This window comes from Suricata suricatta, chromosome 16, assembly GCF_006229205.1.
Source record: "Suricata suricatta isolate VVHF042 chromosome 16, meerkat_22Aug2017_6uvM2_HiC, whole genome shotgun sequence".
Lineage (NCBI taxonomy): Eukaryota > Metazoa > Chordata > Mammalia > Carnivora > Herpestidae > Suricata > Suricata suricatta.
Window position 1 is genome coordinate 42,765,383 of NC_043715.1, and position 25,985 is coordinate 42,791,367.

The 25,985-nt window shown below is 53.1% G+C and overlaps 4 protein-coding genes across 14 annotated transcripts in view; 1 reads left to right on the forward strand and 3 right to left on the reverse strand.

Moving 5' to 3' along the window:
• The first annotated feature begins 241 nt into the window (after window positions 1-241).
• On the forward strand, window positions 242-2,057 carry SDHAF1 (succinate dehydrogenase complex assembly factor 1). Its single transcript, XM_029926025.1, has 2 exons — window positions 242-344; window positions 426-2,057. Exon 2 carries the CDS (start codon window positions 1,035-1,037, stop codon window positions 1,425-1,427), a length of 393 nt encoding a protein of 130 aa, XP_029781885.1. The 5' UTR covers window positions 242-344; window positions 426-1,034; the 3' UTR covers window positions 1,428-2,057.
• A 7,327-nt stretch (window positions 2,058-9,384) lies between these two features.
• On the reverse strand, window positions 9,385-13,403 carry SYNE4 (spectrin repeat containing nuclear envelope family member 4). Of its 3 annotated transcripts, none has more exons than XM_029925967.1 (8): window positions 12,941-13,403; window positions 12,605-12,755; window positions 11,995-12,138; window positions 11,611-11,790; window positions 11,275-11,523; window positions 10,439-10,516; window positions 9,711-9,755; window positions 9,385-9,607 (listed from the first exon to the last, which is right to left on the reverse strand). In XM_029925967.1, exons 1-8 carry the CDS (start codon window positions 13,066-13,068, stop codon window positions 9,404-9,406), a joined length of 1,179 nt encoding a protein of 392 aa, XP_029781827.1. In that variant the 5' UTR covers window positions 13,069-13,403; the 3' UTR covers window positions 9,385-9,403. The 3 variants fall into 3 exon arrangements, with proteins under 3 accessions (XP_029781827.1, XP_029781828.1, XP_029781829.1); XM_029925968.1 differs by having other exon boundaries at window positions 9,700-9,755; XM_029925969.1 differs by lacking the exon at window positions 11,611-11,790.
• Window positions 13,404-13,502: 99 nt separating this feature from the next.
• On the reverse strand, window positions 13,503-18,778 carry ALKBH6 (alkB homolog 6). 9 transcript variants are annotated; one of them, XM_029925991.1, is made up of 7 exons: window positions 18,690-18,778; window positions 17,833-17,911; window positions 17,480-17,548; window positions 15,917-15,977; window positions 15,401-15,552; window positions 15,076-15,192; window positions 13,503-13,940 (listed from the first exon to the last, which is right to left on the reverse strand). In XM_029925991.1, the coding sequence occupies exons 2-7, from the start codon at window positions 17,899-17,901 to the stop codon at window positions 13,677-13,679; spliced, it is 732 nt and encodes a 243-aa protein (XP_029781851.1). In that variant the 5' UTR covers window positions 17,902-17,911; window positions 18,690-18,778; the 3' UTR covers window positions 13,503-13,676. The 9 variants fall into 9 exon arrangements, with proteins under 9 accessions (XP_029781851.1, XP_029781849.1, XP_029781848.1 ...); XM_029925989.1 differs by having other exon boundaries at window positions 15,401-15,573; XM_029925988.1 differs by having other exon boundaries at window positions 17,803-17,911.
• A 411-nt stretch (window positions 18,779-19,189) lies between these two features.
• Window positions 19,190-25,985, reverse strand: part of CLIP3 (CAP-Gly domain containing linker protein 3) — an 11,115-nt gene continuing 4,319 nt past the window's right edge. The window contains exons 5-12 of the mRNA XM_029924275.1: window positions 25,745-25,981; window positions 23,332-23,467; window positions 23,054-23,182; window positions 22,051-22,194; window positions 21,848-21,971; window positions 21,586-21,650; window positions 21,131-21,203; window positions 19,190-20,737 (exon numbers count right to left, since the gene is read on the reverse strand). Coding sequence (XP_029780135.1) covers window positions 20,683-20,737; window positions 21,131-21,203; window positions 21,586-21,650; window positions 21,848-21,971; window positions 22,051-22,194; window positions 23,054-23,182; window positions 23,332-23,467; window positions 25,745-25,981 — 963 coding nt within the window. The 3' untranslated portion in view covers window positions 19,190-20,682. The remainder of the gene's footprint in view (window positions 20,738-21,130; window positions 21,204-21,585; window positions 21,651-21,847; window positions 21,972-22,050; window positions 22,195-23,053; window positions 23,183-23,331; window positions 23,468-25,744; window positions 25,982-25,985) is intronic.

The following is a 25,985-nucleotide window of genomic DNA, read 5'->3' on the forward strand; positions in this document are numbered from 1 at the left end:
GTGGTTTCAGAGTCCCACCTCGGGACTCGGGCCCTAACCCCGCCTCTGACCCGCCTCCGGTCTCTGCAGGTGAACGGACAACCCGCCCAGCTCCCGGCCCAAGTGTGCAGGGGCGTGGTCGCACGCTGGGCTGAGGGCTCCCGGGTTATCATCGAACGGTTCCCCACGCTGCGGGTGCTGGTGGGGTCCGAGGGGGCTGTGTCCTTACGGGCCTCCCCAGCGCTACGAGGACGCCTCCGGGGAGCCTGCGGGAACTACAACGGAATTGCAGCCGACGACCTGATACTCCCAGGACTCCGAGTCGACGAGTTCCAGGCGTGCCGGGTTTGGGGCTTCAACAACTGGTGAGGACTTTCCCTTCTCCTGCCCTGGTATCTGACTCCCGACGGCAGAGGGCGCGACCAACGCAACTCCCTGCGCCACAGGCTGCCTTCGGGGACTTGGAGCCCATGCCCTTTCTCTGATGGTCTTCCCACGGCACAGAGAAGCTTGTTATTCCAGCCATGACCCAACACTTCACCGCCTGACGCCGTCCCTCTGCGTGTGCCCAGGGCTGGGAGCACCGCCCCCCCGTCCTGCCCCCGCCGCACACCTACCCTGGAATGGGAACCCACTGACCTTCCCGAGATTGTTTTAGTAAATAATTTATGACCAAACCTACTTGTGCCTGTATCTTCTCCTTCCCAGTGTACCCGCGCCCTCGGGACACAAAGGTCTCAACTTCCAGTACCCTCCTTTCCCAAGTCTCAGGAGTTAGGTCGGGACCCTGTCCCCTTCCGACCCAAAATATGAGTCCAAGCACCTGGCTCCCTCCTCCTTCGGGTTCCCAGACCTGCAGTCCACCTTAAGTACACAGATTCCTGACGGGGCCGGCGGGGTACCAGCAGCTCCGCCCCTGATATGTTGTGACGTAACTGCATCGCTAGCCAACGGGGCTCGACGGCGCCATCTCGCCGAGGCAGGAAGCGGAAGTTTCGGAGTGCGCGGGCCGGAAGTGCCCGTTGCTTCGCACGGCCGAGTCCTGCGAAGGTCCTATGTGCCGCTGTTCTCGGGCCGTCGGCGGAGCCGCTACCATGAGCCGGCCTAGCAGGCTGCAGAGACAAGTTCTGAGCTTGTACCGCGAGCTGCTGCGCGCCGGGCGCGGGAAGCCCGGCGCCGAGGCGCGGGTGCGGGCCGAGTTCCGGCAGCATGCCTCCCTGCCACGCTCCGACGTGCTGCGTATCGAGTACCTGTACCGCCGCGGGCGGCGCCAGCTGCAGCTGCTGCGCTCGGGCCACGCCACTGCCATGGGTGCGTTCGTGCGCCCGCGGGGTCCAACGGAGGGGTTCGGCGCGGGGGCCCCAAGGACCCAGCCTGACAGCGGCGATGGTCCGAGGAATCCCCTCGACGTCGTGGGGTCACCAGAGAGCCCCTCCGACGGACGGTGACCGGACGAAGAGTTTACCCGATAGCGCAGGGGAACGGAGGAACCTGTTCTCGCCTGACTGCGTGGGGGGAACCGGGGGACCTGCCCGACGAAACGTGAGAAGTCTTAAGAAGTGCAGTTCAATAGATTGGGGGATCGGAGAGCCTCCTAGCGACGTGGGGTCCCAGAGACCCCCGGGATAGATGGTGAGAGATGGTCGAACTCTCATGAGGATCTGGAGCGGCTTAGCTGCCGGCTGGCTGAACTGTGCAAGCTGAGAGCTCCTTACCCGAAAGCAGAGGGAGCCAAGACGCCTGCTGTCGGACAGGAAGAAGAGACATCCTTCTATTTACCCTTGGCTCCCCTCTCCTGTATTTAACTCTGAGAAAAGCAGACTTTTTGCTGAGAAATTTGGGAAGATGCCCTGATGGATGGTGAGAAGCTCCGAATCCCCTTTTGAAAACTTTCTTCCCGTAAATTGTGGCAGACTAGGACCTGTGGGGAAGGGACTGGGGCATGTTACCCCATCTGATCAACCGAAAACCCCTTAAGACCTATACTTGATGGTTCTGAGAGGGAACCCTGACTCCTGGGCCCTTCTCCCAGGACTGTTGAACAAAAGGAATAAAATTGGAGATGTGATTACTTCCTTTTTGGTGGTCTTAAAGATTTCATGTGTTGGGGGATTTTTAAAAAGGCCCTCACAAACCAAGAAGTGACCCTCTGGGAGGGAGAGGTGTGGAGAGCTATCTGTTCTCTGGAGCTCTCTAGACTAGCGGATTGGTTGAAGCAGCCTAGTTAATGCTCCTGGGCAGATCCATGGACCCACCCTGGTTTGACTCCAAAGAAACCCCAGTTGACTCCTTAATAGGAGATAGTGAGGTAAGAGAAGACGGAGGAGCCCAGGAGGCTTGGCTGTAACCCCTGAGGCAGTACTGGGGACCTCAAACCTGGCTGGAGTCCAGCTTCTGCTACAAGCTCGGACTTTGTCAGCAAGGCCCAGGTGTCGGGGAGGAGAGACAGACCCATAGGACCCAGGCGCACCTCCTGCCATATCCCTGTATTAATCCTCCCTGGACATTCTCTGGGGGACTACATTTTGTAGCCCTGAACTTATTTGCACCCATGTCGGTTACATAAGTGGAAACTAGATGAATTCTTAGCAGATGCCATTGAGAAGGAGAGGAGAACCTAAGGAACAGAGCCCAGACTTCAGACCGAGAGAGAATGGACAGAAGAGAAACATGACTCTGCCCTAATCCCCAACGAGGAGGCAGGTATTCAAAGAGTTATAAAGTGGAGTTGAAATTTGAGGAATTATAAGGAGTTTGCCAGAAGGCAGGATCAGGGTTGTGAGCAGGAGGACAAATGTGGGCAAAGGCCTGGAGGGGACAAAGGGTAGTAATGCAGGATTCCAGCTGGGACCCCGCGAGTGCCCCAAGCGCAGGCACACATGGCTTCCACTTCAGCAGTCTTGGTTAGTACTTTAGACCTCGCCATCTTGCTCATCCCTTTCGGCCTCAGTTTTTATTTCCATCACGGTGTTCCTATTAATCATGACCTGACTCTACCTCAGTAAAAGCCCAAGTCTTGAAAATGGCTAATGGGTTCCTACCCATCCAGCCCCCATTACATCTCTACCGCATCACTCACCTCTCCCTCTTGCTCACTCCTGGCTCCAAGATCTTGAGCCCTAAGTATCCCCAGGGATGGGAGCTTCTGGCAGGGCTGCAGGCAGCGAGCAAGTGCCCACTGTGGCGGGGTGACCTGGGTCAGGAGGGGAGATGTTTCTACCCAGGTATTACAGATGAACAGAGTTTGTGTGGTTGAGGGAATACAGGAGTAGAGTGCCCAATTTGAGGGAGGAGCTTGTGGGTCAGTGTGGATTCGGAGCATGGACTCAGAACTGGAATGCCTGCTTTTGAATCCCAGCTCCAACATTTACTAATTATATATATGATCATGGGCCTGTGCTTTGACCTCTTCATGCCTCAGTCCCCTTATCTGTGAAATGGGCGTCATAATAGAGCCTCATATGGCGTTAAAATAGGGTGGATTAAATATGTGGTGTGGCAGCAGATGATGTCCCAACTTTGCGACCCTCTTGCCTACTTGGGTCCACTTGGAGCTGGCAGCTGGAGGCTGCCTATAAGTTCCTGTGTCTGCTCCTTTGCATGAGGGCTTTCTGGGAGCTACAGAACGTGGGTTAGTGCTCTTGGGAGCAATCCTCAGCCTGTAGGGGGACAACGGTCGCTGGACGAGCGCTCCAGCCTGCCTGTTGTCGGGTGGGGCAAGTGCCCGTCTATTCCCCGAGGTTCCTCAGAGGCCCCCCTGTGGGACTGAGCCCCAGTCACCCACAGCAGTTACCATTTCATGAGCCCCTTTTCTGGCATATTCCCTGGCCCGTCTCACTCTCCCCACTCCCTAACTCCTATCTCCTGGGGTCATGCCCTAAATAAACCTCCCCCCAAGTCTTTGGCTCAGAGTGTGCCAGTCTTTACACATGGTTGATATTCTCTGTGTTTGTGCTGTGTTTTTTTACTCTGCTAAGGCCCAGGGTCAATGCTTCTCAGTCCCTTAGCCCTGTCAAACAGGAACCTCCTGGTCTAAGAAAATTGCTATAAAGGACCTACGGGGCTTGGAGTAATTTGGAGTATGTACTATTGAACGGAGTGGTTAAATTTCCTGATTCTGATAACTACTCTAGTGTAAGAGAACACTCTTGTTCTGAAGACCTATACACCAGGGGAGCCTGGGTTGGTTGAAGTTGGTTGAGCATCCAACTCTGGATTTCAGCTCAGGTCACACTCCAGGATCAGGGGAACTGTACACCATAGTATTTAGGAATATAGAGTGTCATGTCTACAGTGTACTTTGAAATGGTTCCAAAATATATGCACATACATAAATATATTAGCAAGTGTGTACATGGTGAAGCACGTGGGGTAAAATGTTAATGGTGAGTCTGGGTGAAGAGTTTATGGGAATTTGATGTGCTAGTCTTAACGCTTTTCAGTAATTTGAAGCAAAAAGTTACAAGAACACAAAAGGCCAGTGGTCATTTACATCTGGGCACCAGAGATCTTTACACACAGGGCACATTTTTACAACAGATTTGAAAACAGTAAAACCTGTTATTTTGAGACTTTATAAGTCTGTTATGCATAGCTTAAATGCATAGCTTCACAGATCTCGCAATCAATTACAATTAAGTTTCTGGATTTTTTACCTTTAAAATTTTTTAAATGTTTATTTGAGAGAGAGAGAGAGCGCGCGAATGCATGCATGCATGCACATAAGCGGGGGAAGGGCAGAGAGAAAGATACCCTGAATCTGAAGCAGGCTCCAGGCTGGAAGTTGTCAGTCATCACGGAGCCTGACGCAGGGCTCCGACTCATAAGCCATGAGATCATGACCTGAGCCAAAGTTGGGTCTTAACCAACTGAGCCACCCAGGTGTCCCTTGACCTTTTTGAAAAATAAAATCTGGTTTCCCTTACAGACTCTGGTCTCTACCTTATTGGGGATGACAGTTCACTAGAGTGTTCTTGTCTTGGGTCACACACTCCACTGTCCCGAGAGGCCAAGCCAGTGAACAGGCACGTGAAGTGACCTAGTGGGGCCTTAGGGAAGTGTGGGAAACTCACCCTACCTGATGAGAAGCCACTAACCATACCAGCAAGTTACCACCATTATTTTATTTTTGAGTAATCTCAACACCTGATATGGGGATCAAACTCGCAATCCCTCAAGAGTCGCATGCTCTACCAACCGAGCCAGCCAGGCACCCCACGTTACCACCTCTCTTGCTCAGCTCCCTCCCTCATACAGCACTGGACAATCCTGGATATGAATGAGGAGGAAGAATGACTTAGGGTTTCTTTACGCCAGTAAAAGTATTGTAATTTGATTTTAAAACAATCCTGATCTGGCAGTACTCCATGAATGTCTTGTGAGGAAAAGGATATGGTATCTAGAATTGGCTTCAAAGCAATCTAGAGAGAGGGGAGCGGGCGCCTGGGAGGGTCGGCCCTGAGCCGATAACTGGAGCTGGTGATAAGCCCACGGGGACATGTGATGCTGCCCCTTCTCCTTTTGTACAAGTTCAGCAAGTATCGGAATTGAAGTTGGGAAAACAAACTCCAGTGGTCCAGCCTAACTCAGATCAGAGGTCCTCTCTGTGGTCCACAGGGTCTCACCTGATACGGCCCTGTCACCTCTCAGCTCACCTCCTCTCACTCTCCCCCTCCACCACTCGTGTTCCAGCCACATATGTTCCCTTCCCTTTTTTAGGGCCTTTGCACTTTCCCCCCAACCTATTATAATAACAGAGCAACCTGGGGCTTGAGCATTTGAAATGTGATTAGGGACTAAGGCATTATTTTAAATTTTATAAACTTTAGGGCACCTGTGTGGCTCAGTTGGTTGAGCATCTGACTTCAGCTCAGGTCACGATGTGAATTTGAGCCCAGAGTTGGAACACGGTGCTGATAACGCAGAGCCTGGAGCCTGCTTCAGATTCTGTGTCCCCGGCTCTCCAACCTGCCCTCGCTCGTTCTCTCTCTCAAACATAAATAAACATTACAAAATAATAAATAGGGCTCCTGGGCGGCTCAGTTGGTTAAGCATCCAATTTCAGCTCAAGTCATGATCTCAGAGTTTGAACGTTTGAGCCCCATGTCAGGTTCTGGTCTGATAGGTCAGGGCCTGAAGCCTGCTTCTGATTCTTTGTCTCCTTTTCTCTCTACCCCTCTCTTGCTTGCACTCAGTCTCTCTATAAAAAATAAATAAACGTTAAAATTTTTTAAAAAGAAAATAATAAAATAAAAATTTTATAAATGTTAAATAATTGAAATGTAAAAACAAGCAGTGTAAAATGTTTTTCCATTAAACCCAACTTTATTGTTTTGGTAGGATTACCAGATTTCAAAGACTTAGTAAGAAAAAAGAATTATAAAATATCACATTATTTCTATATTGATTACATATGATAATATTTTGGGTCTAAAAGGTTAAACAGAGTAAAAACTCAATTATTAAAATTAAGTTTACCTGTTTCTACTGTTTGACTATTAGAAAATTTAAAATTAAAGCAGCTACTGAAGATGAGACCTCCACCCAGATGCCGAAGATTTATCATTGTCGAAATGTCGGCGGGGGGCGGGGGGGGCGGGATATATAGAGGCCGCTTTTTAGGAAACAGGCATGAGCTGTGGAAACTTGAGTGAGGCAAAAGGGCCCACAGTGAGCACCAAGCCAATGCAGTCTCATTAAGGGACCCACCTAAAAATAACCGTAGGCCCCAACTGACCAATGGGCTTCCCTCGATCAGGCAGTGTTACTGAAGAAAGGAGAATTCCTTACATTGCCATACTTTGTCACTCCAGCCTGTCACTACAGTCCCTCACCACCACCTTGTGGCTGGCAGTCTGTCCTTTGCTGTCCTGGCCGCTGCTCCCTTGCAGTATAGTCAATAAACAAAAAAATCTCCTTTAAAAATAAGAATAAAATAAAATTATATTTGTGCCTTATGTTACATCTGTCTTGGACAGCATTACTGTAGGAGTCTGGTGGCCTGTTTCCTCACCACAATTTGCTCTAATCACTTAATTACAACATAATGACATAATTGCCTCCTGATGCCTTCCTCAACCACCCTAATTAAACTGTACCCCTTTTTCCTTTGGCTGCTTTAGTTTTCGCCTTGGCACTTAATCACCAACTGACCTATTACAGATTTTACCCTTTGTTTTTTTAGTTTATTAATTATTTAGTATTATCATTTTTTATTTTTTATGTTTTTTTTTTTTTTGAAAGAGAGAGGTAGACAGTGCCAGCAGGGGAGGGTCAGACCGAGAGTGAGACACAGAATCTGAAGACAGGCTCCAGGCTTATTAGCTGTCAGCACAGAGCCTGATGCGGGGCTTGAACCCACAGACTGTGAGATCATGATCTGAGCTGAAGTCGGACACTTAGCCGACTGAGCCACCCAGGTGCCCCAGTATTATTATTTATTACAGATTTTATTTACTGTTGATCTCCCCCATAGAATGCTGGCCTCATGGGGACAAAGATTTTCACCTGTTTTGTTCACTGCCCTAGGACCAGGAACTGACTCAAAGCAGACACCCAGTTTTGAATGAGTGAAATGAATGAATGAATGGCACAGATTTGTTCCATTACCTGGTGAGTTGGGTCAGAACTGCCAAGACTCTGCCCGCCCTATTTGTGGTGACTCCAGGGAGACCATGCCTCTTGGCATGGGGACAGAGACTTGTGTGTACAACATGGACTTGATGTGAACACAGGTCACGTTAGTGTTCTGTTTTTTTCCAGAACCTATGGCTCCCTGCCCCTCTCTCTCAGTGTCCATTCCCCCTTCTGGACAACTCCTTGGTTTTCTTTGGAGACTCACTTCTCCCCCATTTTCAGTGCACATGATTCAGGTAGGGCTGACAGCAGCCCCAAGGAAAGCAGGTGACATGGGCCAGGGAGCCAGCTTTGGACTGTAAGGAAAGAGTGATTATCTTGGATGCCAAATTGATAGGATGTACGCTTAAAGGTTTTGAGGGGCCCTCTGACTACTGCTAGGTAAGAATGAAGCCAAACCAGAGGAAAGAACTGAGAAAGATACCATGTGTGCGCCCTGGACCCAGCTGTCCTTGCAGCCTGCACTTCTCAGTTACCCCCCAAATCAGTTCCCATTTCCACTTAAATCAGTGGGAATTGGGCTTCAGCCTCTTGTGCCCTGTGTGGCCTCAGGCCAGGGCTTCCCCTCTCAAGCCTCAGCTTCCCATTCTGTTAAGTGGGGACACACCCTTGGGTAGTTGTGAGCATTGAGGAAGGGAGGTGTGTTTAGTGCAAGGTTCTGCCTCTGTTCTAGAGTCTAGTCCTGTTCCGCCTCTTGTCCTGATAGCATAAACTCTAAGGAGAGGAAGAGCTTAGATACCTGAGTCTGGGGACTAGACTGAGCCCTGACAACTCAGCTTGGTGTCATCAGGACTGGGAAGGGGGGTTTCACAGTCCTACCCCAGGGATGGCCAAGCCCGGCAACCTGCCATGTACATTGTTTGAACGGAGAACCTGTATGGAGGTCAGACAGGGACCACAGCAGGGGGTGGCAGCTCACCCACATCACCCACATCCTTCCCGTACACACCTCCAGCTTCCTGTGACCAGCACCTGTGCCTCTTTGCCTAAGGAGCCTTGACAGGCAGGAGAGGCCGGAAGTGCTGGGGTTAGCATCTTCAGGAACAGTCCTTAACCAATGAGAGATGGAAGCTGGTATATAAATGCCATAACTTCTTCACCCTTTTGGTGGGCCAACTCTGAGTGTGTCCCATACAGTCTCCCAGAGGCCCCTTGTGGGTGCCCCAGATGCCCAGAGCAGCAACCAACTCATTAACTCCCTTCCCTGGCTAACTTCCCCACTCCCCTATCAGTCTGCCTAGGGGGTCACCTCCTTAATAAACTACATGTGCTTGAATCTTTGCCTCGGGGTCTGCAGGACCCCAACCCAAGACGGGCTGATTCAGTTCTGTGTTGTACACTGTGGAGGGGGCTGCCCAGACATCAGGGCTGTATCCCAGATTCTGAGTTCTCAAACACCCAACATCCTCACACACCCTGCTATGGTCTGGGGCCCCCCTCAAAATTCATATGTTGAATTCTTAACCCCCAATATGCTAGTATTAGGAGATGAGGTCTTGGGGAAGTAATATGGTTGCAACAGTGAAGCTCTCATAAAAGGGATTTGGATTCCTTATAAAAGAGAGCTCCCTGCCCCTTCTGGCATGTGCGGACACAGCAAGAAGATGACCATCTGTGAAGCAGGAAGCAGGCCCTCATCAGATAGCCAATCTGCTGGCACCTTGATTTGGACTTCCCAGCCTCCAGAACTGTGACAAATAAACTTCTACGGCTTATAAGCTACACAGTCTGTTATTTTGTTATAGGAGACTAAACGGATTAAGACACATCCTTGGACAGTGACCATTTATTACATATGTCTGGGCCATGTGCTCAGACTGGGGGGGGACCATTGACATAGCTGAGCACCAGGTAAGGTGTCTTGGCCAATCGGGCAGGAGACCAGCAGGACCCCCCCAACGGTGGCAGGAGCAGTGTGGCACCCATGAGGAGAACAAAGAGAAGGAAGAGAAGGAAGAAGGCCAGGGACCCCCTGGATGCAGGAGGAGGGGCTCTGTGAAGGGAAATGCAATGTTGAATGTATGGGGCGCTGCCACTGTGAGTCCTGTACCCCCCACCCTCAGACCCATCTCCCAGACATCTCACCCAGGGTCTACCTCCAACATCACTTCCTGCAGGTTGGGAGATGCTTGCTTCTTGTCCTGAGGGGAGAAAGCAGTCAGCAGCAGAATGAATGGAAGGGACACTTACTCTGGACTCTTCCTTACTGTCATAGACCTACAGGGCTGAGTTTATTTTTCCTCCTTTCCTGGCACCCTCCCCACCCTCTCCACTGTGGTGGATATCTGTGCCTGACCCCTATCCAATCTTCCTTCTCCTGGTAACTGGCTCAATTTGTGCAGTGGGTGGAGGGAATCATGCCACCCCCCTCTCAGGCCTTCAGGTTCTTGTGCAGGCCGACCCCACACATCTCCACTTCCGTGACCAGGCATGTGAGCCAGATCTGGCCAGTGAGAGCACCCCATTAGCTTGGCCACTGTAATTGGTTCAGGGTGCCGACCATGACCCAAGCTAGACAAGTGTGAGGCAGCCCTGGGACATTGCTGCTAGCAGGCTGGGGGCACTCTGTTTCTCCTTGGGTGGGCATACCAGTGCAAGTGAGCATTCAGCTGTTGGGGCAGCCATTGGCTGACAAGGAACTGCCTTGCAGAAGCAGAGCCTGAGAGAAGGAAGGACTGAGGCCTCACCACGTTTGAGATCTCTTCAGCAGCACACCGCCTTGTCAGTGACATGAAAAAATAGCATCCCCTTTTTTTGTGTAATTCCTTTTGGGTTACGTTTCTGTCACTTGCCATCAAAATTCCAGAGTGATACACCAGCTCACCTGAGGCTTCTGGAGCAGGGAGCATCTTCGCTGACACGCTAAGTGTTTCCGGTGGCTGAAGCCTGACATGAGCATGTCCTGCAGGAAAATAGAAGTGTGGGAGTTCTCTCTTGGAGAACCTAGTGACAGACACAAAGCTGGGCAAGGGCCAAGATGGGGTTGTTACAGAGGTGAGATTCTGGGGGAAGGAAAGTATCTCAGGGAGAGATGAAGAAAGAGCCGAAAAAACCGAGAAGAGACATTACTTATTCATTCACTCAACAAATATTTAATGAGTGTCCATTACATGCCAGGCACTGTTCTAGAATCTGAATGGTGGGCATGTAAACAGGCAAAGTCCTGGGACCCACACAGCTTATATTCTAGCAGAGAGAGACTGTATGTTAATAAATAAATGTACGATGTCAAGATGTGATAAGTGCTGTTAGGAAGTAAAAAGGCTAAGGAGTGATAATGTCTGGAGGTCAGGGGAAATTTGGGGAAAACTGGAGCGAAGTGAGGACATGAACTGGCGTGTGCCGGGGGCTTTGAGAGGAGTGGATTTGGAGTGTCTGAAGAACCAGGAGGCTAGTGAGGCTGCAGAGGAGAGAGTGAGGGAGAGGGAGAGGAAATGAGACAAGAGGGAAACAAAGAGATACAGGAAGACACAGAGACTGAGAGAGGCGGCGGGGGGGGGGAGAGGGAGGACAACATTGAGACAGTAAGAGACACTGAGAGAGACAGAGGGAGAGACAGAACCACTGAGACCCCCTTGAAAGGGAAGTGCTCTACTAGGAGGCACACAGAGGTGTCCCAAGAGTGCCTGGGGAGGAGGGGTGTCCCCCACCTGCTCTCACCTCAAGGCCTTGTCCCCTGCCCTGGGGGATCCTGTGGCCACACAGCTCACAGGGGGCTCCTGGTATCCAAGCTGTCTTTCGCCCCAAGGGCCTGAGGCCTCCAACATCCCCTGCCGGGTCCCACTCCAACTCTGCAGGAGTGGGGAGGCTACTGGGTGCCCAGGGCCCCCAGGCCCCGCCAGGTCCTGGCCCATCCAAGTCCCCCTCAACTTCCAAGTCCTGGTCCAGTGTGTTGGCCTCTTCGAATACCTGGTCAGAGGGCAGAGTCGTGGGTATTGCGGAGTTGGTGCCTGGGGCGGGGACTGCCAGGGCGGGCCATACCACACTGTAGCTAACCAGCAGGGCCTCCAGCCACCACAGTCGCCGCCAGATGCTGTCTTGGCAGGCTCCGAGGGCCCTCAGGACCAGCTCCAGGGATGCCCGGGCCTGAGGCTCACTCCGCTGTACCAGCCCCTCACTGAACGCCAGCAGCGCATCTACACGCTCAGCTGCTCCACATAGGTCTGCCTGTAGGGCCTGGGACACAAGGTTGGACACCACTCCCACGCGCCACCCACACACCAGAAGCAGCAGAGATCGGCGGCCTGGAGTTTTATCCCTTCCCCCGTCCCTTACCCAGACACCTGGAACATGGAGTGAACCCATTTCCCATCCCAGGAAGCTGGCACCCATTCCTGAGGCCCCACCCACCCTCCCATACAGTGGCCTCCCACTGCCCACCTGCAGCTGGACCATCCCACTCTGGGCTGATGCCCAGGGCGCCAGGCCTTGCTCTAGGTCCTGCAACCGGAGGCCCAGCCCCAACAGGCGAAGGGATAGGCTGTCCTGCTCAGCCTCCAATACCTCCTGGCCGGAGATGAGGTGCTGAGGAACACAGGGGACAGAGTCAGGGCCAGTGGGCCAACCCAGACCTTGCCCCCACTTCCACCCCTCTTCTGTAGGCTCCTTCCGTAGCAGAGTCCATCTCTGGTCTGCACCAGGGGTGCTCCCACCTGGAGTTCTTCCCAGTGGAGCCAGGCCTGAAGACCTCTAGTTCAAAGTCTCTAGGTTTTCGAGGCTCCTAGAAATGTGGACATAAGGGGCCTAGGGGTCTGAACAGGGAGTGGGTGATGGAGCGGGATACCCCACAAGGAATGGAACTGCACCAGTTCTCTCCCAGTTGGTAAAATAATATTTTCTATAGTGATTAGTAAAGAATCACTTTCTAGAGTGTCCCTCCCCCCACAGGTGCCCAACACTTTCCCAGAATCATCACCTCATCCCCAGTTGGGAGACCAGATTCTGGGGGTGAAGTGGGGCCGGCACAGGGGCCTGGATCACCTCAGCTCACCTCACGGTGTCTGCCCCCAGCTGGGTCATCTCTGGAAGTGGGTGCCGGCCATCTCAGGGCACCAGCAGCAGGCTCAGTGCCCCTCAGCCCGCCCTGGAAGTGTTCAGGAGGGTCCAAGGAGTCTTGCCCCAGTTTCTGGGCCTCTTCTGGTCTGGGAGGTAGGAGGCATGGACAGGCCTTTGGCTGAGCCTAGGTGCCCACGACCCACCCTACCCCTGTCCCTAGCTCATCTCCCATGTCCCTAGGTGATCATAGCCATAGTACCTCCCACCCTCAAAACACCCCTGCTATTGCCTCTACCCTTTTGGGGCCCAGTTTCAAAAGTCCAGCCCCTACCTGATTCTCTTTTCTCCAGATGCAGGGCAGATGGTGCATCCAGCAATGTCCAGTTCCCTAGGGGCTCCAGGGGGGTGGCTGAGGGGCTCTGAGGGGAGTCTAGGACCCAGAGGTGGGGGGAGGACCATAGCTGGGAGCCTGGGGACAGAGAGTCAGTGAGGACCCCCAGTAAGAGCCCTCTTCCTGGCCAGGGGTATCCCGCCAGACCTCCGCAGCAGGCCTCACACGGGCCTGAGGCAGCTAGAGGCCCAGGCTCAGCTCCACCTCCTCACTAGCAGAACTGGACTTGGGTAATTTGATGCCCGGCTCAGGTGGCAGCAGCACCACTTAACTCCTTCCTCCCGAGCCCACCAGTTAGCAGAACCTCCCAGGCTCACCCCACTCATCCCACCTAAGGGGGTTCCAGATACAACCCTGACCTCTCAAGAGTCCTGGATTCTGCCCCACTCAGTGACCTGTACATCTGACCCCAGGGCCCACACCATCCAAGGTCCCAGACACAGTCCCCTTCAGGAACCCATACATCTGCCCCCATCGCCCTCACTGCATCCAAAACCAAAGAAAGATTTTTGTTGGTTTATTTGAAATGGGGCCTCTTCCTGTAGTTCCCACAAAGTTACTGGGAAAATAAATAACCCGCGGTGGTGGTGGGGGCGAGGGGTAGCCGCCTCTGGCCCAGGGTTCCAAGGTCAGGAGGCGGAGAGCCCGGGAATGTGAGCAGGGCCGGTGCCTGGCATCACTTGCTGAGCAGGAGGCCGGTGCGCAGCACGCGGGGCACGCGACGGATGGTCAGCGAGACGCGCGTGCCACGGACCAGGCTGGCTCCGGGCCGCGCAGATGGGCAGGCGGTGGCGTTGGGCGGCAGGGAGGTGGCGTCCAGCGCGTCTACTCTGGCAGCTGCGATGCCGTGAAGGAGGCGTGTGTAGGCAGTGCCTCGGAGCACCAGGAGGCTGCGCGGTTCCAGCAGCAGCGAGGTGGTCGGCCGGGGCGGGGATCGCGGCTGCGGGACGGGTTGAAGGTCAGCGACACCCCCTACCCCCCGCCCCAGAAATCAAGGCGGGGAGTGGTCAGCAGAGTTTAGTGGTCAGGGGGCGAGGGGCAGCGAGTTCCCAGGGGCAACAGGTGAGGGACAAGTGTGCTCCCACGGAGAAACTTTGCCGTGGAAATCCTACGGATCTCGGTTAGTGGGTGGGGGGTGGGGAGCAAGGGCCTCTCTTGGATACAGATGGGGGCGTCTAAGGGAACTGCAAGTGGAATCTCCAGGGGCTGGTGCTTAGGCCCAGGGATGAGCTGTCCTAGGAAATGGTGGAACTGGACTGAGGTCTTGGCTGAAGCTGGGAAGGGGGTGGGTGGTAACAGAGTGAGGTGGTGAGGAGCCAGTGTGGTCTGGCCCTGTCTGCAGACATCAGGATGCTTGAGGACACCCACACAGTGGAAGGGGACAGACAGCAGCCTACCCAGGAGCATGTAGGGCTAAAAAGGAGCAGCTGGGGTCAGGGTGTCCAGGGGAGTTTCTATGAATCATGAGGTATCAGAAATGCATCACCCAGAGAAAGGTCAGAAAGCTACTGTCATGAGCAACCCCCACAGAAGGGAGTCAGTATATCTGGAGGGTCCTTGAGCCACAAGTCATGGTTGAGGCCCCACGGAGGATCTGAGGGTGTCCTTCAAGGCAAATCTACACTACTGGGGTGGCAGAGAGGTCTGTGTTGGGGAGCCCTGTGCAGTGGGCAAAGAGAGAATGTCTAAGAGGATATCAGGGACAATCACAAGTAAATGGTGTTGGGCATCCTAGGATATCAGTGTCTTTCGGGAGTACTGGGGAGTCCTGCATAGGGCATACAGACCTTGGGCTACTAGAGCACTCTGAACATGTAGGGCCAGGGACCTGTGGGGTGTTGGGACATTCACTTAGAAGGTGAGGCTACTGGGGTGTCTGTAGATATCATTTCTAGGACACCCTGCAAACGGACAGGTCTGGAGTCCGGGAGGATACGGGTGTACTCCAGGAGGGGGCTGGGGAAGGTATCTGGGAGAGTATCAGGGGTACCCCGCAAGCAGGAGGACTGGGCCTCCTGCAGGATGTGGGATGTCAGAATGCCCATGAGTGGCTGGGGCAGTGTGTCAGGGCCCACCTGCTCCGCGGGGTCATCATCCTTTGGCTGCCGCGGCTCGTAGAGGTCCAGCATGGTGTGAGAGCCCAGGCTGATGGTGCTGACGGTCGGGTAGTAGAGTGGCCCGTCCTCGTGGGGCTGGGGAGTGGGCACCAGGGCTGGACAGGGCAGGAGTCCACACCCCCCCACACCCTCTGGGGCTCAAGGAGGGTGCCCCAGCTTGGGATGAGGCGGTGAGTGCCTGATTGGGGTATGTGGCTACTTAATGAATAGAGGTAGGTCACCATGAGGCCCTGCCCCACGGCGGATCAGAAGTCTGGGGGTCGGGGTGAAGGTGTGTGGTTACCATGATGCCCTCCCCAGGCAGATACTGGTTCACAAGGACGTGGTTGGCTGGAAGACCTCCAAAAAGGCTGAGGTCAGATACTTTGTCCACATAGCGCTGGAGCCACAGAGGCAGCCGCTCAGGAACCATCCCCCGGGGATGGGGGAGCCCACCTGGGAGAGGGGAATGGGGTCCTGAGGACACCCAACCAAGGAGCCCTAGCACCTGGAACCCCCATTAGGGATATTTTAGTGGTTGGTAGTACTCTGACCCTTGGGAACCTGTGACTCTGGAGATCAAGCTCCAAGCTTCCAAGGCTTCCTGACTTCTCCAAACCCCTGGGCACTCTGAGATATCCCAACCTCATCAGGAAACTCCTAACCTCTCAGAACCTCCGCTCACCCCTCAGAATCCTCCTGGTCCTTGGAACCCCTTGAACCCTCACGGACCCACCCAGTGTCTTGACTATCAAACCTGAGTCACCTGCCCCAGCCTCTATCCCCAAATCACCCATGGCCCCCAGGCAGGGACACTTACCCCAGTTCTGTAACTTCCTCCCGGAGAGCTGGGTCCACTTTGGCTTTGGGGCATTGAAGACCTACGAGGAAGGGAGAGGGTCAGTCCTTTTTCAGGATCACCCTCACTGATTCTCCCACCCAGGTCAACATAGGGCCCTCTACTTGGTGAGGCGGGGGGTAGGTGGGGGTGGGGAATGGGTCATCTCAGAGTCTCTGGGATTGTTCTCTGAGACAGAATGTTCCCAGGATTGTGTTGTTCGCCCTCTCCCGTGTCTACCAGGATCAAGGAAAGGAATCAGAGCTACACAATCATGGTCTGAATCTATTCAGAGCTCTGGGCTGGACTGGGCTCTTTTAACCCAGCAAACAGTGTGCACTCTGTAATTTCCTGAATCCTGGGCCATCTGAGCACAGCTTAACCTCTGGAACCTCTTTGCTCCGATCACCTCGGGGGAGAAAATGTGCTAAGCTGGGCTATCTCAGCCCAGCAGGGAGTACTTTGAAAATGCTCCACTGCTGGGACTCTGGGTGGCTAGGCGGTGTCTGGCTCTTGATCTCGGCTCACGTCATGATCTCACAGCTCGTGGGACTGAGCCCTGCTTCAGTCTCTGCACTGAAAGAGGAGCCTGCTTGGGATTCTCCCACTTCCCATCTCTCTACCACTGCCCCGCTCACACTCTCTCTCTCTCTCTCTCTCTCAGAATAAGAAAGGAAGGCAGGAAAGAAAGAAGGAAGGAAGGGAGAGAGGCAAAGAAAACTCTCCACTGTCAAGATCCCGAAGGTCTAGAATGGGCAATCTCCAAGACGTACGGACTCTACTCGATAATCTCATTCCTTTTGTGGTTATGAGGCTGGAATGGGCTAACTCAGCACAGAACTCCGTGTTCTGTAGCTAACTTATCCCTCGGACACAAAGTAGACAGCACTAGTTGGGACAGCACAGGGAAGATCTGTGCTCTACGACTGAAGCTCTCAGGCTGCCAAGAATCTGAGCTTTGTAAATTCTTCTCTCCCCAAATGTTAGGAATAGAATACAGAATACTGGGCTATCTCAGCACAGATGATCGGAGCTTAGTAACCTCATTCCCAAGACTCTGGGTCTATGCTGAGCCATAGCAGCAGAGGGAAGAGTTGACTCTGTCGCATTCTAATGCTTGGGTTATTATCAGCACAGAAATCTGAAACTGCAATTCTTAATCCTCCAAACCTCAAGGGCCTGAACTGGGCTATCTCAGCACAGAGGCTATGAGGTTTGTAACCCTGTTTCTAGGATAAGACATCTGATCTCAGTAACATCTGTTTTGGAGGCTGCACTGGGCTATCCCAGCACTGGGAGTCTGAGCTGCATAAGAACTACCTTTCTAAGAATCAGTTTGGTTTCCTCTAAGCCTCCTGGGAAAAGCTCTGACAGGCTGCAGCAGGTCCTGAGAAAGGAAAAGGGAAAATGAGGATGGGTGCTGGATGGCACTCTCCTTCCTGTCAGGATCTTTACTGTAGCCTTAGGGACTCTCATACAGAACCTGGAGATTGGGGAGGGACCTGGGAAGGAGGGGAAAAAAATCTAGAAGGGTATTGGGGTTACCTGTCGAAGCAAATACTCCTCCTCTTCCTTGGAGATGAAGTCAGGGACATAGTAGATTACAGGTGGTGCCTAGGATAGAGATCCCCATGAAGGTGTGGCCCTTCAACCTACACAGGGGCCCTACTATCACTGAGCAGACCCTTCCTCTGAAGAGAGTCTCCAGATGTTCTCGGACAGGTCAGGGCCTGAAGTCAAAGGGAAGTGAGGATGAGTGTGGGGGGGCTGTACCTTGAGGGTTAGAATGAATTTGGAGGGAGGAAGCAGTCCAAGCCCACAAACTCAGGAGTCTATCCCCACCCTCTCCCCCACCCTTTAGTGCCCACCTTCACCCTCTGCACCCCGAGTCTGACAACCTGTTCCACCCTGAATGGTTCCAGAGCTGGGACCCTGGCATCCTGATCCTCCATGGACACCAACTCCATGCACCCAGTCCTGTGGGGGAGGGGAGGACACTCAAGTCACCAAGCTTCCCACCCTCAGGCTATGATCCTATTTTCTCCTTTATCAACGGCAAGGGCCTCACCTCAGCCCTACTTGAAACTCACTTGGTTTCTAAAACCTGAGTCCTCAGCATCTCAAAAGCCACCCAGACAGTGAGTACCCAGAACACTGCCCCAAACCCTATCCACAATGGCCCACCAAACTATACTTTTCTGCCCTCTTAAGCCTCTCACAGAGAATATCCTGTGACCTCACTGGGAGCCTCTTTCAAGAGCTCCACGAATAGCCTCCAGGGACGCACCCCAAAGTCCCTTCAAACAGTTTGAGACGCCATCCTAACAACTTCAGACTTGCAACCATGAGTCTAGGTCTCTAACAATATTCCAAGTCCCCATGCCCCCTCCTGCCGCCTCAAGCCCTTTCAGATGCCCCATTCTGAACACCCGCGTGCCCCCAATCTTAGTCTCCTCAGATAGGTCCACTCTCAACTGCAGTGTGTCTCGACCTTGGATTCCCCGCGCCCCGCCCCTGCCCCACACCTCTGGACCCCTTCGTACTTCCCTGTAGCAACCTTGGGCCTTTAGTCCAGAGCCTGACACCTCTCAAACCTTCTTCCCTACCTGAACCCCTTAGACTCTCCACCCCGAGTCTTCTAGAATTCCACATCTGAGCCTCCCTGGATTCCCATCTGAGCTTCCCTAGATCCCCATTCTCAGCCCTTTCGGATACCCATCTCCGCCCCCCAGGCACCCCATAACTGACCGCCCACCTGGGTCCCCCTTCAATATCCGAGTTAAACTACCCCTTTCCCTTCCCAGTCACTTCCGCTCCACGTTCCTGACGCAGGTTTTCTCAAACCAACGGGAACTCTCAAAGGTCCTAAGGGTCCGCCTTTCACCCAATCGGCGCTCTTACCCACTATTGCCCCGCCCCTTCACCCTCATTTATGATAGGCTGCTCCTCCTGGCCTCTGAGCCACTGGGGATCCTTCGGAGACGGGTCTTCATCTGGTATCGACCAATCAGAGCTCTAGAACCCAACCTGCCCACACTACGGGGTGGGCCCAGATGGGAGGGGTAGCCTTGGAACCGGCCAGATGGAAAGGGAACCCGCTGGAAGACTGCACTATCAGAAAGACTTCCCGCAGGCTAAATCGTTTTATGCCCCTACCGCAGGGAGGCTGGATTGAAGGATTTCCTCCCTTGTCCTTCCCCAGAAAGGGTACAGAGGGAGGCCCACAACTTCCCAAATATTGACCGGACACAGAGAAGCCATAGAAACATCTTTATTGAAGGGGTCAGGGGTCATGCTGAGTTCAGGGACATGCAGTGAAGGGGCAGTTGTGAGCTGTCCTCGGTGGTCAGGGCCCCGGGTCCACCCTGGACCCCCTGGGCCTTCAGGTTCTCCCTCAGGCTGTTGGTCTGGCCCGAGTGCTCTGAGGTCCTTTGGGGCCAGTGACTCAGATTTGGTGTTTTGGACCTGTGACCAGAACGTAGATTGAAATAGGGGTTCCAGGATTTTGGATCCCCTCAAGGCCTTGGGGCCCTTCATGTATTAGAGATGGAGGCTTTAGAATGTGGGGTTCCCTTGGGGCTGGGGCTCTTTGCATTTGGGTGTCTTGAGATCCATCGACTCAGGGCATTGAAGTGCTCCGGTTTCCAGGGATGAGAATTCTTGTTTGGGGTCTCCTGGTGCCTATGAGTAGGGCTTGAGGTGCCCTGGGGGCCCGGGATGCATATCCTCACTGCAGTCTCCTCCATCCCAGGCACAAGGACCTCCGTGATTGGGGTTTCCTGGGGGCTAGGATTGAATTTTTAAATTGGGGATTCCCTGGGGATTTGGAAATTTCATGATTTGAGGATCCTGGTAGTTAGGGCCTTGGGGTCCTCTAGGGGTTGTAGGACTTGGGGACACAGGGATGTATGGGACATGTACTCTGGGGTTTGGGATCCTGAGAGTCCCAGAATGGGGCCTCTAGATTTTGGGGTCCCCCGAAGGGGGAAGTCATTTCTTAAAAAATAGAGAATTTTCTGGGAGCCTGGCCAGCACAGAGGCTGTGGGCCGTGTGGGGTGGGCTTCATACAAGGCACTGGGGGTTTCTTGAGGGTGCAGAGGGTAGGAAGACTTAGGGGTCCTGTAATTAGCACTTCCAGGACTGTTTTGGTGTCTGTAAATTGGGGGTGACAGTGGATTGGTTAATGTGGGTCTCTTCTTGAGGGGTAAGAACAAGGGTCTTTGTTAATGTAGGGAGTCTCTGATTGCAGTATAAGCTTTTGGGATGACCCTGGGGGTCACAACATCTTGAGGAGACTGATGTTAAATGTAGGTCTGTTACTCTGTTGCTCTGGAGGCATGACCTGGGTTTATATCAAGGGGACTTGATGGAGGAGGAGTCTTTGTTAATGGGGGAGGAGGGTTCTGATCCAGTAATGAGTGATTCAGGAATGTTCTGCTCTGGAGCATTATGTAGAGGTCACCATCATTTGAGGTGATGTGGAAATATCTGCTCTGAGGGGTTGGGGATAGGGACTAGCCTGAAGGTGCTACACTCAGGGAATCTCTTTCTGGGTACCTTGGGGTCTGTATTTGGGGGTTATCATGAGGGAATCCGTTAATAATGGGGCCTCAGTGATCCAGGGCTGGCTAATGGGGTCTCTATTCTGGATGTGTTACTGGGAATCTCTATCTCAGGGTGACTTGGGGACTCCTTGTGTCAGGAGATGCTAGAGGGGACTCTGTGACTCTGTCAGACATCCAGGCCTCTAAGACTGCATCTCCGCCCTCAGCATCCAGGGAAACCAGCAGCAGAAGAGCAACCTGGAAAGAAGAATCATATCCCGCACACACTGATGCAGGGAGTATCTGGATTTTGCCCCCCATCCACACACACACACACACACTCTCTTCCCCAGGTGTTTGGGATTCGGCCTTTCTGGATTCTGCCTCTGCCTGTCTGGCTATGCCCTCTGAGACTCCTTTGCAGTGGAGAGTGTTCTGCCTCCTTTACCTGCCCCTGAAGGGTGACAGTCCCCGGAATTCAGTGTGGGACCTCACTCCCTAAAAGCTGTTTCTCGGTAAGCTGACTAGTCACAAGTTTTCCTAACCTCTATTTCTAGCCCCAACCGGAAGTCCAGATCCCAGTATCCAACAGCCTTGTGCAACCTCTCCCTGAACATCCCGCAGGAGGTGGGCCAAGGGTTGGCTACACACCTGGAGATGGAGTTCTCTGATGCGATGTCCTTTGGGGTCCGGACTGTCGTGAAAGTGCGTTTGGGCTGTGTCACTGAAGGAGAGAGCAAGCTCTCAGGTGAGAGGATGACAGACCCTCAATACCCAACCAGATACCTTGTCATTAATACTTGTCCATGTCCCCAGTACCCACCTCGGCCCCACATTCCAATACCCATCTGGACATCTTGTCAATAATATTCCCTGTGTCCCCCAATACCTACTCATGTCCCCAGTGCCTGCGCAGAGCCTTGTTGTTAACGCCCCCATACCCCATAGCACCCATCCTCTTCAGGATCCTATCTCATCATTTTCCTGGACCCCGTGTCCCGTGTTAAATACTGGAGATTCTGCCACCAGCATATACCTGAGAACCTATGACCTTCCTATCCCCAAACTTTCACTCCTCTACCTCTTATACCCCAGCCCCAACTCACTTGTCACTTGATGCACTTTTTTGGCTCCCACATTGTCCCCAGGGGGGTCAGTGGATCCACCAATCCTGGGGAGACATAGGAGTAGGAGGAGTCAGAGTCACAAGAGGCCAACAGAGCTGAACCCAAAGGGCCTACGACGAAAGAGCTAGGGTGTGAAGGTGGGTATCTACACTACCCTGCTGGTCCAAGAGGAGGAGACATCTGACGGGGGGGATCAGGGTTCTGGAAGGTGCCCTGGGGCGGGGTTAGAGTTTGGGCTCACCTCTGAATTCGGGATGCTGGTGCAAAGACGCCATGCCGCGCGGGGCAGGTGAAGTACCGGACGCCGAAGACAGAGCCATCATGCTTTCCAGTGGGCTGGTCTAGCTCAATGCCATACCAGTAACCTGCAGCAGCGGGGTGTCAGGATGCCTCAAGGCCCTGCCTGCCTGTTCCCCACCCCACCCCCCAGATCACTGTCCTCACCTGGGGCAAAGTCTGTCTTCCCATAGAAGCGCACGATCCCTTGCTTCTGGCCAGCAACAAGGACTCGGTCTCCAACCTCAGCCTTGGCTCCCTCTCGCTGCTGCAGGCTCCCTAGAGACGGGGATGATGGGGGCTTCTTCTTGCCTGGGGTAAAGAGTACAGGGGGATATGCCAGCCCTGGGAACCCCATGCCACCCAAAAAGACCCAAAGTAGAAACTCTGTCCTGGCTCCAATCAGGAACTCTAGAGCCTTTCCCAGAACTGGGGCCCTTTGGGCTTGAAAGGAAACAATCTCAACTGTGAGAAAACCAGGATGGGGGGGGAGAGTGGTTAGACCTGAGGGTCAAGAACCTAGAGAACCCGAAAATCCTTTCTCAAAGCTGAGGTTATTTGGGCCAAAGGAATAACTGAGTCTCAGAAGTAAGGAGCCCAGAAATTACCCTTTTAAGGTGAAAGAAGGGGAGTGCTTTGGTGGTTCGGTCAGTTAAGCATCTGATTCTTGATTTTCGCTCAGGTCATGATCTCAGGGTCATGAGATCAAGCTCTGTGTCAGGCTCTGCATGGAGACTGCTTGGGATTCTTTCTCTGGCCTGCTCCCCCACTTGCATGTGTGTGCGGTCTCTCTCTCCCCCTCCCTCTTTCTCTCAAAATAAATAAACATTTAAAAATAAATGAAATGAAGGAAAGAGTTGAGTGTGAAGGTAAGTCACTAAAGCCAGTAACCTCATAGTTTCTTCCCTAAAACTAGGGAAAAACCCTTGGGCCTGAGGGAAAACTAAGTCATAGAAAGCAGAAAACCCCCAGATCCTCTCAAGAATCTAAAAGGGTGGGGGGCCCAGTACTAAGTCAAAGGAGAAACGGAGTCACAGAAGTGAAGAACTCTGAGACCGTCTTCTAAAACAGGAGTTTAGGCCAGAGGAGAAACTGAGTCACTGAAGCTGGGCTACCCACAGGACATCCTCAAATTGGCTCTCCTTGTCACCCAGAAGGCTCCCCCGCTGACCTTTGTGTTCCCTGCGGCCTTTCCCAGTGACACGGGAAAAGTCCATCCGAGGAGTCCGAGGTGTGGAGGTGACGGACGAGGGGGGTGCGTCCACTACTTTGGAGATCTTGGACACAGAGGCAAAGAGACCTGAGGGGGACAGAACATGGGCTGGGAGTTGTCCAAGCCTCTGCCCTCTGCCCGGTCATCATCTCCCTACCCCCATTACCCAGTCAGCAGCATCGGAACCACTGAGCGGACCCCACCACCACCCCATTTGAGCCCCAGGTGGGACTGACCCTGCTTGGGAGGGCAGATGAAGTACCGGACACCCCCAACACTGCCATCATTCTTGCCCTCAGGTTCATCCAGCTCCACGCCCACCCACTGGCCACTGGCGAACTCCGTGGTCCCGCAGAACCGAAGTGTGCCCGTCTGAGGAGACAAGGGAGGATATGGTTTGGCAGGGGGTGGTCCCTGGGGGGCACACACGCAGCATGGTGAGTGGATGAGGGAGCCCCTACGCTCAAATCTGTTTGGACGTTACCATTTACCGGCTATATGACAACGTCTCTGTGTGTTGGCGTCCTCATCTATGAAATGGGAACAGAAATCACACCTGCCTTCTAGAATGGTTATAGAGCTTCCCTGTCCAAAACAATAAACAGCCATTAGCCACATACAACAAGTTAAATTAACTGAAATTAAAATTAAATTTAGTCTTCCTGCTTGCACTAGCCACATTTCAAGTACTCAGTAGCCACATGTGTCTTATGGCTACTTTACTGGACAATACAGACACAGAATATTTCCATCATCACAGAAAGGTCTACCAGAGAGGGCTGTGAGAGCCTCAGAACAGAGCCTGGTGCTGAGCGAGGGATCAGTGAGTGCTGACAATTACTGTCTTGCAACTTTGGTCAAATGACCTTCTAGGCCTCAGTTTCGTCTGCAAAATGGAGGGAACAATGCACCTCATGGCCTGGCTGTCTGATCAAAACACCTGTAATACGTGTAAATTTGTCTAGTGGGAGTGAACCCGTAATGGCTATTAGCATCGCGCGAGGCTGCTTCACTCTCAAAGTTCTGGCTCCCTGTCTAGAAAATGGGAGAATTACTAGTGCCTATTTTGGAGGACTGGTGTGGGGATCCGAAGAGTGCCTGGCACACCGACAGCCCTTGGAATGCACCAAGCCTTATTCTAAGGGCTTTACAGATTTTAACTAATTTAATCTTCATTCAACCCAAGGTGGGTACTGTTACTAGCTCCATTTTACAGATGAAGAAACTGATACCTAGAGAGGTGGAATCAGTGGCCCCAGGTCCCACGGCTGGAAAGCAGCAAAGCTGAGTCTGCCTGAGCTCCTAACCACTGTGCGAAGCTGCCTCTCTAAGAGGCCGACAGTCCTGTTACTGTTCTTATCTTCAGACAAAAGGTTTCACCTCTCTGAGCCTCCTTCAGTCTTCTGGGTTATAAAATGGGAAGAGTCAACCCATTCTGCGCTCGGAACGGTCACGTGGATTTGACAAGCTCAGGCACAGAAAGCTTTACAGGCGGGGCTGCTGCATGCAAAACTCTTGATTAGGAGACACAATGTGACTTGTACGGGTTCTCACTGAGTAAGAAACTAAATTCAGATTCCTCCCAGTGGCCTACAAGCCCCCTGCTGACCTCTCCCCTTCACCCTCCAGTTACACTACCCCTTCCCTCCTCTTGGCCTCTGTGCCTGCGGTCTCCTCGGTCTCCACATCGTTGCGTGTGAACTCCTTCCCCTCTCAGCTCAGCTATCAGCCCCTCATAGAAGCCTTTGGAACACCCCAGCTAAAACTGCATTCGCCCTCAGCCAGGGGCAATTTTACTAAATCCAAATTTTTTTAAGTTAAAGCAAATTTTTAAAAAAGTAATCTGTGTCCAATGTGGCATTCAAACTCATGACCCAAGATCAAGAGTCATGTGCTCTACTGACCGAGCCAGCCAGGCGCCCCTAAATCCAAGCATTTAATGGTTTCCAAAGCCCCTGTTGCTGCCAGAAATTATCTTAACTGTGGATTTACTTTATTGGCTGTCTCTCATTAGAGAAGAAGCTCCATAAGAGTGGGTGTGGGCTCACATAGCCCTTTATTCCCAAGGATGGGCTGGGCCCGCAGAGAGACTGAGGGACACTGGATAAACAAATCAGAGTTGGAACACCTGGATAAATGAAGCTTCTCTCTGCCCTCTGGGCCTTGATGCCTGCCCCCTCTATGTGTACCCTTCTCCTTTTCTTCTCCTGGCTCATTCCTTCTTATCTTGAAGCGGGTGCCTCCATCCCATCATACCGCTGACTGTTCCGACCTGCCCTTTTTCCCCAAAGTACTGACCCCTCTGGATGCAGAAGTGGGACTTGACTGGGGACCACAAGGCCCAGGGTAACTCCGAGGTGCAGAGCCGCAGCGAGCACTCTGCTTGCACTTCCTCATGACAGCCACGACTGTCCTGGGCTGTCACTGTCAGCGGCCAGATCTGTCTTCCTTCTCTGGACTGAGAGCTTAGCCCAGGGTGAGGCACAAAAGCAGCACTCACAGAACGATCATTAGATGAAACAAATACTGTAGGAATGACTGGGGGGCGGGGGGGATGGACCAAGGGGAGGGTCTACACCCTGTCCAAAGACCCAGCTCCGAGGCCTGAAGGCCGAGTCCCGCTCGCCCCACCTCTCCCCAGGCCCTGACCTTCTGGCCATCCAGCAGCACGCGGTCTCCCAGACGCAGCCCCAGTGCGCTGAGCATGAGATTGCCCGGGACGTTGTCATAGTTGGGTAGTGTGACCTTGGGGAGGGCACAGGACAGCGGCACAGCCTCCTCCAGCAGTGTTCGCAGCTCCTTGGCCACCAGCGCTGCCTCTGCCTTGTCCAGGGACATGTCCATGGGGTCTGGGACCACCTCCGCTGGCACTTGTCCCTTTCGGTTCTGG